The sequence below is a fragment of the Eublepharis macularius genome, chromosome 1 (assembly GCF_028583425.1).
Source record: "Eublepharis macularius isolate TG4126 chromosome 1, MPM_Emac_v1.0, whole genome shotgun sequence".
Taxonomy (NCBI): Eukaryota; Metazoa; Chordata; class Lepidosauria; order Squamata; family Eublepharidae; genus Eublepharis; species Eublepharis macularius.
The window spans coordinates 206520051-206539829 of NC_072790.1; the positions used below are offsets into that span (position 1 = coordinate 206520051).

Sequence of the window (19779 nt, forward strand, 5' to 3'; positions counted from 1 at the left end):
AAACATGCTAAAATTTTAAGTTGACTCTGATGGAAATTTTTGATAAACAGTACTATTTCTGCAAAGAAAATGAAAGATTGGGTGGGCTGAGAAAAACTCACAAATGCCTTAGAAACCAGAGGAGCTCTATGAGCAAGATGAAAGCTGGAAGCAATAAAACCAGAAGAAAGACCAGAAGCAGACATGCTAAGTGACAGATACATCAACTGCAGAACACCTTTAAAAACCTGTGGAGTTGGCAGAAGGTTGAGAAATGGGAACAATGCAGATGTCTAGGGGCAAGAAGGTCAGAGAGCAAAAGGAGCTGAATTAAGGAGGGTTTAATGCAGTTTCCGAACATTTTTTCCCCATGGAGGAGCTCCTAAATTAATTTTTTAAATCCTGAGAGACCTCTACTTGATGATGTGTGCATACACACACACACCTATCAAGTAGCCAGATATTGTTTGGTGATATTCAGGTCTTGGAAATCATATTGTACTGTAAACTATTTTTTTTATTTGTTCCATTCTATGCTTTGAACTTTCTTTTTAGTGCAATGGTGTTACATGATTGGTCAAATGACTGTAAATAAAGAAATGAAATGGGAGACCCTTAGTTAGAGTCCAAAAGACAGGCAAGTAGTTTCTCAGTGCATCAACAGCTTCCAAAAATGATTTTTTTTACACAAAATTAATATGATTAATAACTTCCTCCCCAAAGGGCTGAATGTCTAAACATGACCAAAGTACAGGCTTGAGATATGCATTTTGTGAATTACACCGCCAACAGTTAGACACTGTGCTTAAACTGTTAGTAAAAAGACACTGTGGTGTCCAATAAACCGTAAACATATTTTTTTTGCTGAATAATTTGTAACTTTAGATCTATAGTAGCAACTGATATATGGCTCAAGGCCTTATCACATTGCTTTAGCAAAATGGGATGCTCCAAATCATTAGTCCATTAGTCTGTGTAACATATTTATTAACTGACCTCAGATATTTATATACAAATATTGTAGATTTTGCTTTCTGTATTGATTCAATGAGAATCTCCAAAAGTAGGGGAGATTCTGAAGCACTCAAAGCTGCCAGACCATATTTGGACACCAACAAATTTTGCAATTGTAAATATTGCCATTTGGCAGAAATTAGCAAATCATATTTAGACCTCAATTGGAAAAATGACAAGAATTCATCATCATTATCTATTGATCTAAAGTAAAAATTCCCTTGTACAAGCCTTCTATAAGAAAGATTTCTTCCCAGTTTTTAAATCTGAATTTGACCATAATGTTAGTTTAGCATGTTAGAATGGGTCAAATTGATAGTGTCATCATGATATTATGTGCCATACTTCTCTAGCTGCAGAAATTGTTGGAGGAACAAAATCCATTTTAACATAAATATACTCAAATGCATTCCACTTAAAAAGTTGTTCCAAAAAAGAGACCTCCAAAAGAGCCCAAGATGGATACTCCAAATGAGGGGAGGGATCCTAATATGCTAACAAATACGCCTAATGATTACTAAGGTCCAGAAAGCCAAGTCCTCCTTTATTAATTAAAAGTTGCATCCTCTTTAAAGAAATCTTGGATGGTGTTGAACCCCACGTAATTAATGTTTTGAGTATATCTATTAGGTATATAAAAAGGGATTGTACACATAACAATATATAATACAAGGTATAATATTCATATAATATTCATTTTAAGTGCATTTACTTTACACCATAATGACAGGTTTAGGGTTGCCCATCTATCCAAATCCAAGGATATATCTGAGATCAATTTATTAAAATTCAACAAATTCATGTCCTTAATATTCCTTTGAATCAATATTCCAAGATAATTAATAGCATCTGGGCACCATTGAAAATGTCCTTCAGTAATTACTCTCTATGATATATTGTCTCCCAATGGCATCAGTTCTGAATTTGTCCAATTAATTGAATAACCAGACAGATCACCAAAATTAATAATCAAATCCATTAATTCAGGAATGGAAGACTGTTCTGAAATAAATAATAAAAGATCACCTGCATATAAAATAATTTTAAACTCTAAAGACTTATGTATAAAGCCATGTTTATTATTTTGTCTAATAGCGCATGCCAGAGGTTCCGAACATAAATAAAAAATGAGAAGAGAAAGAGGACAACCTTGCCTAGTACCTTTTTCAGTAGGAAATGGTACAGAAAAATAGTTCTACAGAATGAATACAGAATTCTAATCCATTTCAAAAATTCATAAGGGAAGCCAAATTTAATCATTGTAGAGAAAATAGATTTCCAATGTATGTTGTGAAATGCTTTTTCAGCATCAAGTGAAAGAATAGCAACTTGATCAGATACCTTTCTATGTAATGCAATCAGATCAGCAACCAATCTAAGATTATCAGATCCTTGCCTACTTTGTGTAAATCCTACCTGGTTTACATGTACCAAAATTATAATAACCTTTTGAAGTCTGCTAGCAAGAATGGCAGTCAATATCTTAGCATCCACATTCATCAAAGAAATAAGTTAAAAATTTGCACATTGAGTGTGGTCTTTGTCTGGCTTTGAGATGACAGTAATATAAGCATCCTGCAATGATTAAAAATCTCATTGTACAATTGATATCATTTTCAAATTTTAAAAAATCTGAAAAGGTTTTATAACATTTAATAGGGAACCTATCCAATCCTGGAGATTTGCCAGTGCTCATATTCATTATCACAGCCTTAATTTCATCAGTATGCAAAGGCTCAGCAAGTCGCTGTTGCTGAACCATATTTAAATATGGAAGATCAAGGTGAGAGAAAAATCTTTCCAAGTCTTCTGATGGTTCTTTCCCCATACTATACAATTTAGAGTAAAATCTTTGAAACTGCAAATTTATTTCAGTCAAGGTAGTATGCATTACATTCTCTTCATCTTCAGTCATAGAAATATATTTTTTATTTTTTCGCTGCCTTACACAATGGGCCAAAAATCTGCCAGCTCACTCTCCTCGTTCCCAATATGACTGATGCAAGCATGTCAAAGCGTGTTCTGCTTTCATTGACAATATATTATTAACTAATATTTAACCTTTTGCAACTCTAGATAGAGATCTGGATTGAGAGAAGTAGCAAATTGAGTTCTCAAATATTTCAACTTATTTTTCATGTTCATTTCTTCCTTTTCTCTGAGCTTTTTCTTGTGAGATGCATATGCAATAATTCTTCCTCTGATAAAAGCTTTACAAGTTTCCCATGAGTATTCGCAGTTCCTTGGTTAATATTAAAATATTCTGCAAGTATTTCCCCTGTCCTTCTTTGCATTATCTTATCTTTCCCCCTAAATATCAAAATCAAATAAAGTTCACATCCAAAGTATAAGTTTTACTTTCAGTGCAATATTTGGGCACACACCTGAAGAAGGGAGCTCTGACTCTTGAAAGCTTACACTCTGAAAATCTTACTGGTTTCTAAGGAGCCACTGGATGAAAATCCTCATATATCATGTGTATGTTTTCTTTCCATATCAGATAAAAATAGTCCGCAATCATGTTCTACAAGACAAACTGAAATATTTCCATTTTTTTCATACCAGACAAATTTTATCTGTAAACAATTTAAAGGTTTTATTAAAATGTAGGAAATTCCACTTTTGAAAGATTCCTAATAGAGTTTACCATGTGAACAAAAAGATAATGATGTCCTTATCTGGCCTTGATGTAACAGGAATTGCAGTGGTATACATAAGCAAACACATGTACAGAGAATTCTAAATGACCTCAGCCAGGAAAGTAACAGATGATAATATTCAGAACATAATAGTTAAAATACTCTGACAAACAGATTTTTCTCATCTCTATCCTAGTACAAATTTTTAAAATACTTAAAAAAAACCTGATTGGAGTATGCAAGAAAAAAATATAGTGATTAGGGAGAAAGTATTTGTGGGAGACTCAGATGCTGATTTCCTGAAATTGTGAACATGATACATAATAATTGCTTAGTGCTTATTTAATCTGAAATTAGGCTTCATGGGAGCCGAGGTTTGGCACATTTAAAGCCTAATCCTGATTCAGCAGCATTTGCAAACAAATTTATCTGGGCTGTGGCACTAGCATTTTGTTGCATTTATGACTATCTCTTGAATGGCACAGATGTTAATATATCTCTTTAGTGATCACATTAAATAACAGCAGCCAGCTATTACCCAAAAAATAAAAGTGAATAAAATGTAAATATAAAATGCAGAAATCCCCTTTTAAGTATCCTAAATCATCCCGACTGAAACCTATCCTACTATTCGATTTTCCTGCTTGCCCTATCATGTTCCCTTTACTTTTCTGTTGCTTGATTCTCTCATTTCTCTGAACCAACCTTCACACACGTAGAAATTATCAACTTTCCACTCTGCAGAAGACCTTCCTTTCCCTTTCCCCAAGCATCATCTCTGTTACATATCTTGTCACTTTATTGAAGCTTAAGGCAAGACTCAGCCTTCTTCTCATCACCATTTGTATGAGTTTACATAGACGCGTCTATCATTTGTTTACTGCAGCAAGTAGTGACTTGCACATTTCAACGAGCCATTACAGATTGATCACCACAGACAGAACAATCCTGTCACCCAACAGCCAGTACAACTCTCTTCTATGAAGATACATGCTTGGCTTAGAGTCACTATGCTAACTAATGATGTGATAGTTGTGCATATCACTGCCTTTGTTTTATACGGATTGTTTTTGCATTTTTTTCTGTCTACCAAACATTTAAACAGCCCTTCCATATGGTAGCAACTGATCAGTTTGAAATATATTTCAGAATAAATTAGTATATGCAGATGAGTCATGGGTTTTTTCCTTTCTGTAAAGAAGTATCTGACAATGTGGTATGTTAGGTAATAATTCCACTGAAGAATGTTGTATGACAGCTTTTAAGAATGGATGATGTTTCCATCAGATACAGCTCCCAGATGTGATGCTGTGTCCACGTTCCTGGCTAAGGGCCAGCTCTGGCTGATTTAGGTTCTCCCAGGCACATGCTGCACAGAGGAAAGCCAAGCAACCAAGTGGCTACTCTGGACCAAATGAGAATTCAGAAGGCTCCTACTGCCATAGCCACTTGAGCGCGATTAACAGCAAAACAACACTACCACAGTAGCTCCTCCACACTTCTATTAAAACATGTTTATTTGGACTCTTCCCAGAGAGGGATAATTAACATTCTATTGTTCTGTTCTATTGGACAGAATTGCCATCATTTAGGGTAGCTATGATTCACCTGTCACAGGAAGTAGCTCAATCCCTTAGTCCAGGGTGGACAGACTGTGGTTAATATTTTGCACCTTTGAAGAGGAAACCTAGAAAAGGTTAGTTGGCAGGCAATCACTAACCTCTTAGCAAAAAAGCACCGGAACCATAGACAATCCATACCAGGTCATAAATTTGGAACATAAGAATACTTTGAAGCTGTAGTGCCTGATATGACATCCACGAAGTCCTACTGAAGTGTGATGTGTGGAGATACACATTGGTGCTCCAGAATAAGGAAAAACTCTTGTCTATGCTCTGTTTCAACATTGTTAAATCTTTAAACCTTTCTTTTCATTCTTGTAGTGATGTTAGGGTTGCCAGCTGCAGGATGGAAAATTCCTGGAGATTTGGTTGTTGAGAGCCTGGGGAGGGACCTCAGCAGAGTATAATGCCATTGAGTCTACCCTCCAAAGCTGCCATTTTCTCCAGGGGAAATGATTTATGTAGTCTGGAGATCAGTTGTAATTCCGGCAGATCATCAGGCCCCACCTGGAGGTTGGCAACCATAAGTGATGTTGACTGATGACTCTTGCTTGGGTGATTAATGTGAGTAGGATGGCTCTAGTAAACAGTAAGAATAAATGGCACAAGCTGATTCCAGAAACCACTGCTGCTGGAAATAGATGCATGCATAATTCAGTACGTAATTCCACATTCTTTTTAATTTATCTGGGTTACCACAACATTTTCTGTCATAGTTACATCTTTTCACTTTTGCCATATGGACAGTTAGATCCTAGGATTTAAAAGTATTTACAGAATTAATAATTTAAGATAGGAAGGGGTGTGTGAATGTTAAACAATGAGATTATTTATATTTTAATTTGGAGAAAGGGAAAATTCCAAGACTGACTGGCTTGTGTTTTTCTTTAGCTTTCATAAAAAAGACTTCTCCTGTCTTTTTAATAATGAGTGACTTCTGTGTCTGAGTTAGTATTTTCTGAAAGGGAAGGCTGCTTGTTTTAGAAACATCTGTATTCTGCCATTACTGAATGGCTTAGTGATATTAATTTTTAACTGGCATTTTATCTAGGTTTATCCCATCTTGTTGCTTGATGGAGTTTTAGATTGAAAGATTAAGCAAATGGAAGTTTTAAGAGATTGCCCTCCAGAGGATAATATAGGTTATTGCACTTGAGAATGTGGGGCATTATTACTAAGAAACCTGCTGAAAAACATGTGATCTGTTTTTTTCTACAGATCCAAGTATGAGCTCTAGGATTTTATCCAGGTGCCTTTTCCTTGAACTGATATTTGCACTGCTTGCAGCAAATTTGCCTCAACTTTCATGCTCTTCTTATGCTCCTATATCTGATGTGGATTTTCTTTTCCATATGTTCACATAAGCAATTCACTCTACTGAAGGCATATGTGTATATGGACAGGCATGGTTTATAATTTGTATTTCATTTTCCTTTTGCTGACTTCTGGGAAACTGAGAATAAACTTCATAGAGTCAGTCTCCTTCAAAGAAGAGTACACCTCTTATTTATTTATTATATTTGTTTCCTGCTCTTATATCTATATATAGCATCCTCAGAGTGGATATCTTTGGTTTCCAGCAGTTATTATTATTTATGTCATTTATAGTCCACCTTTCTCACTGAGACTCAAAGCAGATTACATAGAGTGAGATTAGCACAGTCAATATCAAGGACATTTCAATAAACAATGCCATAGGATAAATAAATGCAAGTTTACAAAGACATAAAAATCCAATACAAAGTTGAAGAAATGTTGAAACAGAGCATAAGCAATTCTACACAGAACTACCCAGTAGGGTCATACTTAAAGCAACAGGTAGTACATAGGAGCACACAGTTAATGCAATAGTACGTACAGCAACATAGTGATGAAGTCTATTTATTCCACTAGGACATCCTCAGGCAGGATGCATGCTTCTTTTTGGCTAGTGGGTGCTCACAGAAAGCATCACAGAACTGTAAATCAGCCTAGATGTTAATTAACCTAGAAAATGGCATCTCAGGGTCATTTGGATAGGTTGGTAGCTCTGTTGTTTCTTTTGGCACATGGAAGTGACCTTCATTATTATATTTTTTAATTTTTCACCACTGCTGCACTTCTGAACATGCTTTCTATATTAGAACAAAAAACAGTGAGGCAAGAAACATGCTAGAAACCTTTTTGAAAGGAACAAGGGGCAGCCCCCCCCAAGCATATATGATCAGATGTAACTGGCTCTGCTTACAAGCAAAAAAGTTACAATTTTCCACCTACATTTTTATACTGCACTGTAGCTTATTTTAAGTCAGAGCAGTGCAGCAGATAGCACAGCAATACCTACACAATTCCTGAAACTGTTTAGTTCAAGAATATGTTTTGGTGTTTTCATTGGTATAACAGCATGTTAATGAAGTATTTATTATGGAACACATTTATAATGTTTAATGTTTACTAGCTGTCATGGGTGCCCTAATGCAAAAAAAAAAAAAAAGGACTGGAAATGAAGGAGGCTGGATTTTAAAAAAGTTCCTAAAAGGGTTTTCTCTTGTGCTACTGTTTTAAATGTTGTTTAATGATCATTGCTGTGATGGTTTATAGCTTATAGTGCGTTATACAGTGTAGAGGCAGTGTGTGCACTGGTTAGAGTATTGGCCTAGGACCTGGGAGATCCAGCTTCAAATCCCCACTATGTTCCAAAGCTTGTTGAGTTATCTCACACCAGTCACACCCTCTCAGTCTAACCTACATCGCACAATTGTCATGAAAATGGAGGAGGGAGAATGATGCATGTCAGTTTAAGCTTTTTAGAGATTGGGTGGAATAAAAATGCAACTAGTAAATAGTACATTATTTAAACTTTTAAATTTTTATTGTGAGCTGCTTTGAATGCCCATCGGGCAGAGAGGTATAGTACAATTTTAAAATAAATAAAAGAGAAGTGCAAAACACTTGCTGCAAATGGTCACAGAACTCTCTGACATCACGAAGACAGACCCTGTATTGCCTTGGGAGCCCTCATTCCTCCAGCCTCAAGAAATGTTGAAAGTCTGGTCCAATTTTCAATGTGATTGTTCTCCATGTATGTAATTAGCACAATGAGACATTGTTTGCGCAAACAGGTGCTGCATGCACAATTAACCTTTCCAGTCCAACAGCTTGAGATGTGCATGTGAAAGACTTTCAGAGATACTATTTATTGGCGGCTTGGGAGGAGGAGAGGAGGGCGGGGTTTTGAGAGGGGTATTCCCCCCCTCAAACAGACGATTGGTAGGATTTTTTAAAAAATGGTTCTGTAGGGACAGCTCCATTTGCTTTGGATTCATAGTGTCATAAACATACATTTAACATTCACACAATTGGCAAGGGTCATCATAACCAGTCTTTCCTGCTAGGTTTTTTTTTCTGCCAAATTTCCAGATGAACCTTTAAGACAAGAACAGCAAATCAGTAACTTACTGTAACCAATAAAAATTTATACAGACTTTACACAAATCTTGTAGAAGTTACTTTCTATACACTGTTAGCATCAAAAACTTCAAAGAATCATTTTTTTAAAATTCAAAAGCTTTTATCTAATAATGAATCCCTCTTGTAAACTGGCAAAAACTTTACATTACCCCTTGCCTGTTTAAGGCACCCTGCCATGTTCATAATCATTGTAGCTAAATGAGGATTTCTCCCCCTGCCCTGATGAGTGTGATCATGATCTTGAAAAATTCACCCTGAACCAAAAGGAATTTGGGTGAGCAGAAGTGAGTGGGTCATGAGGTGGGCTGGGGAGAGAGGAGCATCATCTATCAATTACTGCTTTTACCCAGAATTTTTAAATTCTAAAAACAGACTTTTGTTCTTTAAATGGAAGTTCTCCTGCCATGAGTTAAAGAGCAATACCTTCTTCTTCTGAAATTAGGTGGGGCAAACCAGTGTTCCATGTGGAGCAGCTGCACCCAATGGGTCTACCCTGGTTACTGCCCGGTTAAGTGGAGTTTACTCTGTATGCCCTTTAATTGTGCCTCTACCAGATCAATTTATCCTTCACTGTACTGCAGCACTTACCTGTCTCCTCCTCCTCTCACTTCATGCATCTGATGAATTCTTTTACACAAACCAGCACATTTTTTGTCTTCTGGTTAAATTGTTCTCAGAATTTCAGAAGCAATATTGCTCACTAAATATGTAATACAGAATAATGAACACAAGAGGGCAGAATTCTATTTGTCATTTCTTAGAAGGAAATTGCTGAAGATTGCATATTCTGGCAGAGGGCAGACTCCAATAATGGATTCTGGGCCAATTTCCTTCATCAGCAAAATAATGCTGCCTGTGCCACTAGTATGAGCATTTAGGCCACCTGTGTTGGTAAACAGTGGTGGTTAAAAAGGACTTAAACTGCAGGCAAAATACACTCTTAGTATAGACTCTAAAGACTCTTGGCATGTACTCTTCAGAGCGATGGTGTCTAATCCCAGATATGTTGGATTGAGTTTGTGGTGAAGAAATAGCACTCTTTCATCTGTTCAGAGAATCATTATCATTATTACTTCACATCTTCCTGCTGTATTGAGCCAATGAAATTCATGGATACATGCATCATACTGAACTAATTAAGCCTTATTTATTTTTTTAAGAATTTCAGGGACAGGGTTTATTGTAACATACTGTATTGTATTGTGCTTTTAAAAATTATACTCAGCCTTTCCAATAGTTCAGGGCAGTTTACAAGAAATTTTTAAAGATACAACAACAAATTTTAATCAACAGCAGGCAAAAACAGCCTAAGATCAAAACAGATCACATATTTTATGCAGAAGCTCTCACAAAAAAGAAATTATTTGCAAGCCTTCCTGAAGGCTAGTAGAAATGGAGTCCACATCACTCTTTCCCTCCCAGGGTATGAATTATGACAAAGAAATCCTGGAGTGAATTAATGCCACAGACGCCAACTGCAATGAAGGCACCACCAAAAGAACTGACTTGCTAATCAAAGCTAACATAGGGGCTGATATAGGAATTGATACTCACCCTTCAAATACACACGTGATATTTGATAGTCTGATGACAATACGTTTGAATAATCTAGTCAAAGAGAATACAATAAATACACGTTACTACAAACCAGACTTCTTGAAGTTCTCAGGAGATGGAAATAAATCATGTCTAAATAATTAACAAGGCAATAGCAACTAGAAGTGAGCCATGTTCCTACAGGAATCATCAAAGAAAAGCAACGTATGAAAATATCTGCAAAATTTACTATGGTTGCTATGTATTTACATTATATTTATACTGTTCTGAAGGTCTGGGGATGGTTACAGACATTTAAAAATCAAAAGATTAAACTGCAAAGTATTTATATCATTTAGAGCCCACCTTTCTCACTAGGACTCAAGGTGGATTACACAGAGTAAGTCAATATAATCAACAGGATGGGACATCCAATAGACAGTGCAATAGGATTTGGATAATGATGATGATGATCTCTCCAAGATCCAAGGCAGATTACACAGTGCAAGTGATTGTAGGAATCAGGAACCAATCAGAAATATCAACAAGATAAGATTGCAACCATCTCCTCTTGGGCAACTGGCTGCTGCGGTGCCTTGAGGAGCTGGTAACAATGGAGTAGCCAAATAGTGGCTGTAGCATATACTGCATTGGATTTACTGATATGCTACAGTCACAGGTACATTAAAAGGAAAGTATATTTATAATGCTGTGAGACTCTTTTTAATGAATGTTTGTATACAGCCTCTTATAATAGTATGGGAGCTGACTGGCTCCCAGAAAGTTTGGTTCCAGTATGCTGAACTTTTTACCAAACATTTGGTACTCAGAACTTGTGATAGAAAGGGAAATCCAAGCCTGAGTGGTTGAAAACAGTAAATTAGGCCTCTATGGACAAAATGGACATGATACTGGGAGAATGGTCAACTGATGTTCCCAGCATTTAAAGAAAAGCGAATAGCAGCCACAAAGGGAGCAATCTGGACCTGTCTGAGGAAACCCAGGTATTCATTGGGATACATATGAGTTTCCCCAACAGGCCCAATAGCACCCACAGGGAACATTTCAGGCTAGGAAAGAACACAGGCAGGAAGGCTGAAGCCCCTTTTCCATATGCACTATAGGATCCTACTTGAATACCACATACATAGGAGTTAAAGTGAACCCACAACTCACACATGACCTCTGACACAGACCAAAGCTGTATACTCTGTGTTGTGTACAGTGGAACCAGCTGCTAACCTGGGCAGAAATCCTGGAGTTTAGGGCTTCAAGAATAACTGGAATAAAATTAGACCTTGGTTAAAGACAAAGGATCAGATATTATAGCTGAGTTGAAAAATGTTCAGCTTTTTAAGAGGCCTGGAACCCCGGGAAGAGAATGTACTGGAGCAAGAGACAGAATAAACAAATTGTGGTTAAACTGGTTAGAGTTCAGTAGTGGTGGGGGGTCTCTCTGCACAAAATGTGGGGAAATTCGGAGACACTCTTTATTAATTTTCTGGTCAATGCAGTAAATAACAGCTGACTAAGCGACATATACAAGATAGGAACAGGAGATGTCCTAAGTTACCAGTCACAATGAAGCTAGTTAGGAGTATAAAACTTACTGGTTCTACTGCAAGAAAGCTTACTTCAGAAAAATGGTGCAAGGGAACTTTTGACATGCTCACTGAAAACTGTAGAAACATGTCACTTTAAAAATTTGCAGTGAGCAACTAAGGGAAGCTCAGGAAACACTGTTAGCATTTTGGGCTGCAGTTGGAGGAGGAAGGTGAGAAAGTAATGTAATGTTCTGTAGGCAAAAACCGGTCTGTGGAAAAGCTCTGATGTAATTAGGGACAGGGGCATAGACTTTCCAATTTCTCGGGGGGGGGCTGGGGCTGGGCCAGAGGTGTTGTATATCCGGTCCTTAAAAGGGGGGGCAGTGACATCATAGGGAGGAGCAAATGACATCACAGAGAGGGGCTTCCATTGCCACCATCTATAGAGGGGGGGCCATGGGGGATTTAGGGAGGGGCTCTCCACAAATTTAGGGGGACCCAGGCACCCATGGGAACCTCCTTAACAATGACCCTGGGCTGTGCCAAGCTTAGGAAAAGGTGGGAGTTGGCCAGTGGTTATAGTGGTATCTCAGTGATCTCCTGCTGTGTCCTGTTTTTGAAATTCACTTTTAGGACAGTCACTTTAAGATCTACAAATATACATACCATGTGTACAGGACAAACTAATGGTCACAAATTTGACACTAAAAAAGGCATCACAAAAGCCTGTAGGGGAACATTTTTAAAGTTTTCCTGGACATTCATTTACAGGAGTCTTGATTCTGCCTTATTCATAAGGGTGACTTAGTACTGAAATTTACTAAATTGTGGCATCGCAGATGCCTTCATTTGGTAAATGTGTGGTTGAAATCTGAACTAGGGAAGAATACAAAACAGTTGCTGTGCACTCGATTTCTGAGCAATGTACAGAGTTCAGAGTAGTAGCAATCTCCTTCTTCTTATTTCAAACGAATATCCTATAAGTGAGTACAAGCACATTTTGAGGCAACTCAGAACAGTGCTAGTCATGACCCCAAAGAAAACTCACAGTTATACTACCTAGGATTGTATATACCTTGCTTTCTTAGCACACTGCTTAAAAATTCCATCTTAAAAACACAGGCATTCAGAACACATTATTAACAAAACCACATAATTGAGTGCATATTCCTTGGCAATGTTCTCTCTGGGCTGTACACAGGGCAAAAGGAAATTTTTAAAAGTCCTCTGATCTGCATCCCCCCCGCAGTCTTGTTCATGCAGATGGCCTTTCTCATTGTTTCAGAGAGACAGCGCTCAGGCTGCCATTTTAGGAATTGGCCTTTTCTGCAATAGATACCACCTCTCCATTTAAAAATGGAATGGAAATTGAAAGAGGAGCTTAGGAGTGGCTGAAGCAGCTCCCCTACCCCCACTACCATGAAAAAAACTTAACTGTTCTCCTGCACCCAGCCCCCCCCCAAACAGCAAGCAAGCAAATAAACAAAGCTATTTCAACAAGGAAACATAGGGTCTACCCTTTCCCAGTGTTCCATTTCCAAAATACAATGTAATGATGAAGTAACTGAAAAGTAAAATAAAACAGAGAGACACCTTTTCCCTATTAAAAAGAACAGAAACTGTTCCTTAACAGAGTAGCATTGATTGCAGAGAAAACATGATGATGGGTGGTTGAAGCATGCTGGCTGGTGTGAATAACAAACTTAAACTTGCCTTAGTTTTAGAAGAGAAGAGTTCTTTACTATAGGCACTCCATACTTTGATAGGAAAGTGGAGAGATAGATTCCTATCTACTGATCTATTCCTGAGAAGGAAGTTCTGAGATTAACAATCTACACACCAAGGGATAGTTCAGGGCAGTAAAGGAGTAAACAGTAAACAGATGCCCCGACCTGTCGTTATCTTTCTAACTCTCTGGTTTCTCCTGTTCTGAAACCTGAGGAAAGGGACAGCATTAGCAGTGGAGTCTTGTTGTTGTTATGTGCCGTCAAATTGCCTCCAAATCTATGGCGACCCTATGAATGAAAGATCTCCAAAAAGTCCTATTGTTAACAGACTTGCTCAGATCCTGCAAACTGGAGGACATGGCTTCTTTTAATTGAGTCAAGCCATCTCATTTTATGTCTTCCTCTTTTCCTATTGCCTTCTACTTTTTCTAGCATTGTTGACTTTTCTAGAGAATCTTGTCTTCTCACAATGTGACCAAAGTAAGCCTCAGTTTTGTCATTTTAAGATTCTAGGGAGAATTCAGGCTTAATTTGATGTAGTGCCCACTTATTTGTCTTTCTGGCTGTCCATGATACCTGCAAAACTCTCCTCCAGCACATTTCAAATGAATCCATTTTCTTCCTGTCAGCTTTCTTCACTCTCCAACTTTCACATCCATACAAAGTAATGGGGAATACCACCATTTGGATTGTCTTGATCTTGGTTCCCAGAAAGACATCTTTATCTTTAGGGATCTTATCTAGCTCCCTCACAGCTGCTCTTCCAAATCTCAGTCTTCTGATTTCTTCATTGCAGTCTCCCTTTTGGTTGATGATAGAGCCAAGGAATAGAAAATCTTGGACAATTTCAATTTCCTCATTGTCAACTTTAAAATTGTGTAATTCCTCAGTAGTCATTACTTTTGTCTTCTTGATGTTCAGCTGTAATCCTGCTTCAGCGCTTTCTCCTTTAACCTTCACCAGTAGTCATTTCAAGTCTTCACTATTTTCTGCCAGAAACATGGGGTCATCTGCATATCTCAAATTGTTAATGTTCCTTCCATCAATGTTCACCCCACCTTCTTCTAGATCAAATACAGCTTTCCTTATGATATACTCTGCATAGAGGTTGAACAGGTAGGGAGATGATATGAATCCTTGTCTGACACCTTTGCCAATTGGAAACCATTCTGGTTTCCCATGTTCTGTCCTGACAGTAGCCTCTTATCCAGAGTACAGGTTGCGCATCAAAACAATCAGATGTTGTGGCACCCCCATTTCTTTTAACAGTCTCCTTAGCTTTTCATGATCCACACAGACAAAAGCTTTGCTGTAATCTATAAAATAGGCTGATTTTCTTCAGAAATTCCCTGATATGTTCCATTAGTCATTGTAAATTTTCAATGTGATCTCTGGTGCCTCTTCCTTTTCTGAATCCAGCTTGAAATTTGGTATTTCTCATTCCATATATGGTAAGAGTCTTTGCTTTAGAATTTTGAGCATCACTTTGCATGGGAAATTAACGCGATAGTTCAATAGTTGCTGCACTCTTTGGCATCTCCTTTTGGGGGAATTGTAATGTAGACTGATTGTTTCCAGTCTATGGGCCATTGTTTTGTTTTCCAAATGTAAATTGGAGCCAAGCAATTATGTTGCAATTATGCCCAACAGAGGCTTTGCAATCTGACTGTTGCTACATTGAAAGTGGGTGCAGCCAGCCATGGTTAAGGACAAAGCTACTTTGTGTGGGCCACAGCCATATTTTAAGGCAGTGTATAAATTCTTTTTTATATAAAATTTATTTTTATAAATATAAGCCGAACAGAAAAAGAAAATAAAAATGATAGCAGAATTATAATAACATCAAAAGAAAAAGAAAAAAAGAGTAAACATATAATAAACAATATAAATAACTCAGGTTTTTTTTATATCCAGCATATATCAATCCTTGAATTTGTTTGGTCTCTGTTAGAAAAGAAAGTATAGTCTCCAGTATTCAGATTTTTGATCCTCCAAGCATCTTCCAATTGTAACATTTCCATATAATTAAACACATTTTGGGAAGTTTGCCTTCTTTGGTTTTTTCCCCACCTATCTTTTTTTTAGATCCATTGCCCCATTCATGTTTCCAAAGATCATTATCTTCTTGAAAATCAAAAATGGATTGGAAAACATTTTCATAATTTTTTTTCTCTTGTATTGTTTGACACATATATTGTTGCTAGTGTGTAAATCTTGACTTCCAGGAACCTGATTTTCAAAATCATATATCTTCCGTCAGAGTCTCTTAACTCTTCTGTAACGTTTATTTGTAAATTGTTTATATAAATTGCAACTCCTTTTCAAAATGATAAAGTCTTAATAAACACAGAAATACATAAGAGCAAAAAACAGGAAAAAATCCCAAAGAATCATGGAAATTGTAATGTGATACAACAGAAAGGGTGGACAGTCCTGTGTTTCATCTGCCATTATAATTGAGTCCCTCGTGTGAGTTTGTCACTGCTTGCCCCTCCTGGTCAAATCCAAGGGGGCTTGAGCCCCTCAGCCCCCATGTAGTTCACTGGTTGCCTGGGGGGGGGCTCAGCCCCCCCCCCGGCCAAATACCGGGGGGCTTGAGCCCCTCAGCCCCCCCTCGTAGTTTACACCTATGATTAGGGAGTAGGATTGTACTAAACTGTATAACAATAGTGGAAAGCTGTTGGGTTTTAGCAAGTGTTTCCGTTTCAGTCATGACTATTTGTGTTACTTAATTAATAAACTTACTTTGCATGTAACCACTAGGAGCTCGAGCAAGGATTCCCGCCATAAAAGGGGAGTCTCTAAGCATAATGGGGGGGGGCAATTAAGTGATGCTATGTACTGAAGTTTTATTTCCCTTTGTTCAGTCTTTAGTTGTTATTGTTCAGTTCAGTTCTCTCTATATACTAGCAAGATGTAGTCTATTTAGCATTTATTATTTTCTTCCAAAGTAACCCTATTTTTATCCTTTTAGTAAAGTATTCTTACAGAGCTAAACCGGAGTGTGTGTCTATTCTCGTTACTTCCAACGCGCAATCACTGCATAACTCTACAATTTCCTACAAAAGCAACCTGAAGCAGCCGCTTCTTTGGGCATGTCCCCTTGCTCCTCCTTGCCCTATGGACACTGTGCCATTGGCGGGATTCTGACTGGCAAAAACAGCAAGGAGGAAAGTGTTAAATCTCCTGATCGAAAGAAGTTCTTAGAAGCAACCACTTTTCCTGTAAAACAAACACAAAATCCAAAGCGCAAAAAGAAAAGAAATGACAGTTAATGGACCTGACATCCAAAACCGGAAACCATTTTTAGAATACTTTTACTTTAACTCGTGCCTGCTGGCTTACTTGTTCAGCCGCTCTTGCCCGTTTATTTCTAGTTCCCCTTTTGTGTCTCAATGTGTAGCTTGCCTCTCTTTTTATCTAGTATACATGCAACCCTTAAAAATATGTCAGTGATACCCAATACTGCTGCTATGGTATGAGGGAAAAAAAAAGATTACTGGCTTGGACATATAGAATGGTAAATGGGCTTGGAGTGAGGTGGGTATTTTCATGGCGCTGACTTGACATTCTTTCTTATTCTGAAGTACTTGTGAAGCGTCAAAACGTCATGAATCAACAACAAACAGGCGGTTAGCGAGTGACTTCTCACTTTCCTTCTGTTTTTCAAGAACAAAATCGCCCAGCAAATACAGTCTCTGACTTCCTCATAACCGCCGACAGCCTCTTAGTTCCCCGCCATTCAACGGCCGCTTCACTTCCCTCTGCTCAGGTGAGCCGAAGGGCGGGAAAAGCGGGGCGAGGCAGAGCTCGGGTCCCGCCTAGCCGAAGCCGCCTCAGGCAGCGCGGGCGAGCGGTTGCCAAGACACTTCCCGTTCTGGCAGGCAGAGGCGGCGCTTCCTCCCGGCCAAGAATCCCCGCAGAGAACTTCGCGGTGGTCCGATGGCAACAGCCGCCGCGCGCAGCCCCCTGCTGCGCGCCCTGAGCAGGCAGCCTCAGAGGCTCTGGAGCCGGCCAGGCGCCCCCTGCGAGCCTCCTTTCGCCCGCCTCGCCAGCAGCGGCGGCGGCGGCGAGGGAGGAGGGTCCCGGGGTCTGCCGAGCGCCCCCTGCCTGACGGGAGACTACCGGGAGCTGCGCGAGCGGGCGCTCCGGCAGCCCGGGCCCTTCTGGGGGGCTCTGGCGCGGGAGGCTCTGCTGTGGGACGCCCCGCACCACACCGACTGTGAGTGGGACTTCGCTCGGGGCCACGTCCGCTGGTTCTTGGGCGGCCGCTTAAATGTGGCGGGTAAGAAGAGCTCCTTTCCTTGGCTGAGGGCAAGAAACGCCCTGACCGCACCCCCCTCCACCCCACCCCCCGCCTTGTCTCTTCTCTCCCCACTTCTTTCCTTCCTTCCAGTTTGCCCCCTTTAGGCTCCTCAGAGAGTCTTGCCAAGCCCTCCCAAGCAGTTACACTCTTCTCATTTCACCAAAGTCCACCCGCTTGGAAGGAGGTAACTGGGCTTAGGATAACGCTGTGAACTACCTAGTATGGTAAAAACTGCTACAGTAGTCAAGAAAGCGCAAGAGAGTGAAAGCGGCTGAGTCAAGCTACAAGTGACGCCTGACACAGGTTGGACATTTGTCAGCTTCCCTCAAATTTTGATGGGAAATGTAGGCGTCCTGGTCTTGCAGCTGTAATGGAGAGCCAAGCTGTAAAACCAGGACGCCTACATTTCCCATCAAAACTTGAGGTAAACTGACAAGTGTCCAACCTGTGTAAGGTGTCACTTGTAGCTTGGCTCTCAGTCTAGAAGTCCAACTTGATTCATGTGAATCTCTGCTCTCAAAGTTCTTCATTGCCTGCAGGATGATTGTCTGGTTGCTTGGTAGTAAGGACTGCTTGTCCTCCTCCCTTGCGGAATGATATTCAAAATATGAAAACTGCACAAGTAAATCAAGTGTGATCAATAAAACGATTATTTCTAATCTTGCTTCAGTTTAGGAAGAGTTATAAAGCTGAATACCATTCATCCTCCAAGGTATGCCCTTCATAGAAAAACTGTAAGGAGGGCTCATCTTTTTTTGTAACTGAAGTACTAATCACTGGAGATGTCACAGGCATTATCTAACACATGCCCTGTGACACTTGTGTAACTAGTACAATTACAAAATTATTGTACTAACTATGTATCCCATTTCAGACAACCAGCCATAGGGGTGCTTCTACTATGGAATACTGTTCAGATGCCATATAATATATTTTCATATGCTCATTTGTTGACCCTCCCATTGCTTGTGTAAGTCACAGGAGTCAGTGAGATCATGTAGTTAGAAACATGCTGGAAATGAAGTTCAAATCTATGTTCAAATATAAACTTTAATTGAGTAGTTTCTGGTAAGTTATCTTTTCTGTTAATTGCTTTTCCTTGTACAATTGATACGTAGTTATTAGTGGTGGATCTTTTGGTGGATCCATATGTTTATTGAAGATGCATTTGCAAGGAAAGTATATTTAAATGCCCCCATTTAAGAGTTCATTAACTTTATCATCATGGTTCTTTTTGCCATTTGATGATTCTTCCATTTTAATACTGTTTTTGACCTGATGTTGTTTGCTTTGGATTCATACGATAAGAGAAATTGCAATAAAATATTATGAATAACTAAAAACTGAATTTTCCCAACACACAAACCACAACACTGTGTCACTATGTAAAACAATATTTTACCCAGCTGGCATTTATATTGTTGTTTGGAATGCTATGTGCGCACAAGCATCACAGGACACTGGTTAGATAATGCCTATGATATCACCAGTGATTAGTAAGACAACATTCACTTTCCATGCCTATGGCATGTATTTATTTATGTGGTGATATTAGCATACATGAGCAAGATTTGAGTCCAGCAGCACTTTAAAGACCAAAGAGATTTTCCAGGGTATAAGCTTTCAAGAGTCCAGCTCCCTTCATCAGATACAAGTAAGAATGGAGATACCTGAGCCCCTATATCACAGTCAGAAGGTAAGAAGGAAGTTGCGAAGAAGGATGTTGGGATGTAAGTGTACAATACAAAATGTAACCCTCTTGATTAGAGCATACATGGTGGTTTATAGAATGGCATAAGCAAAAGGAAAATCTCTGCCCCATATTTCATAAAATCTAATTTTTGACATTTTGGGTAGAGGGGAAAATGGGACAGGAAGAGGGTGAGGTGATGATGAAAAAGAGCAAGAGGGGATAAGATGAGCTTAGGCTTTGCATGCATTCAAATGTCATGATCATTTGTG

At 38.9% G+C, this 19779-nt stretch overlaps 1 protein-coding gene across 1 annotated transcript in view; it reads left to right on the plus strand.

The window, feature by feature from the left end:
* The first annotated feature begins 17406 nt into the window (after positions 1–17406).
* The window catches only part of ACSS1 (acyl-CoA synthetase short chain family member 1), a 49214-nt gene continuing 46841 nt past the window's right edge, over positions 17407–19779 (plus strand). Inside the window, exon 1 of the mRNA XM_054997639.1 lies at positions 17407–17796. Within this exon, the coding sequence (XP_054853614.1) occupies positions 17454–17796 (343 nt within the window). The 5' untranslated portion in view covers positions 17407–17453. The remainder of the gene's footprint in view (positions 17797–19779) is intronic.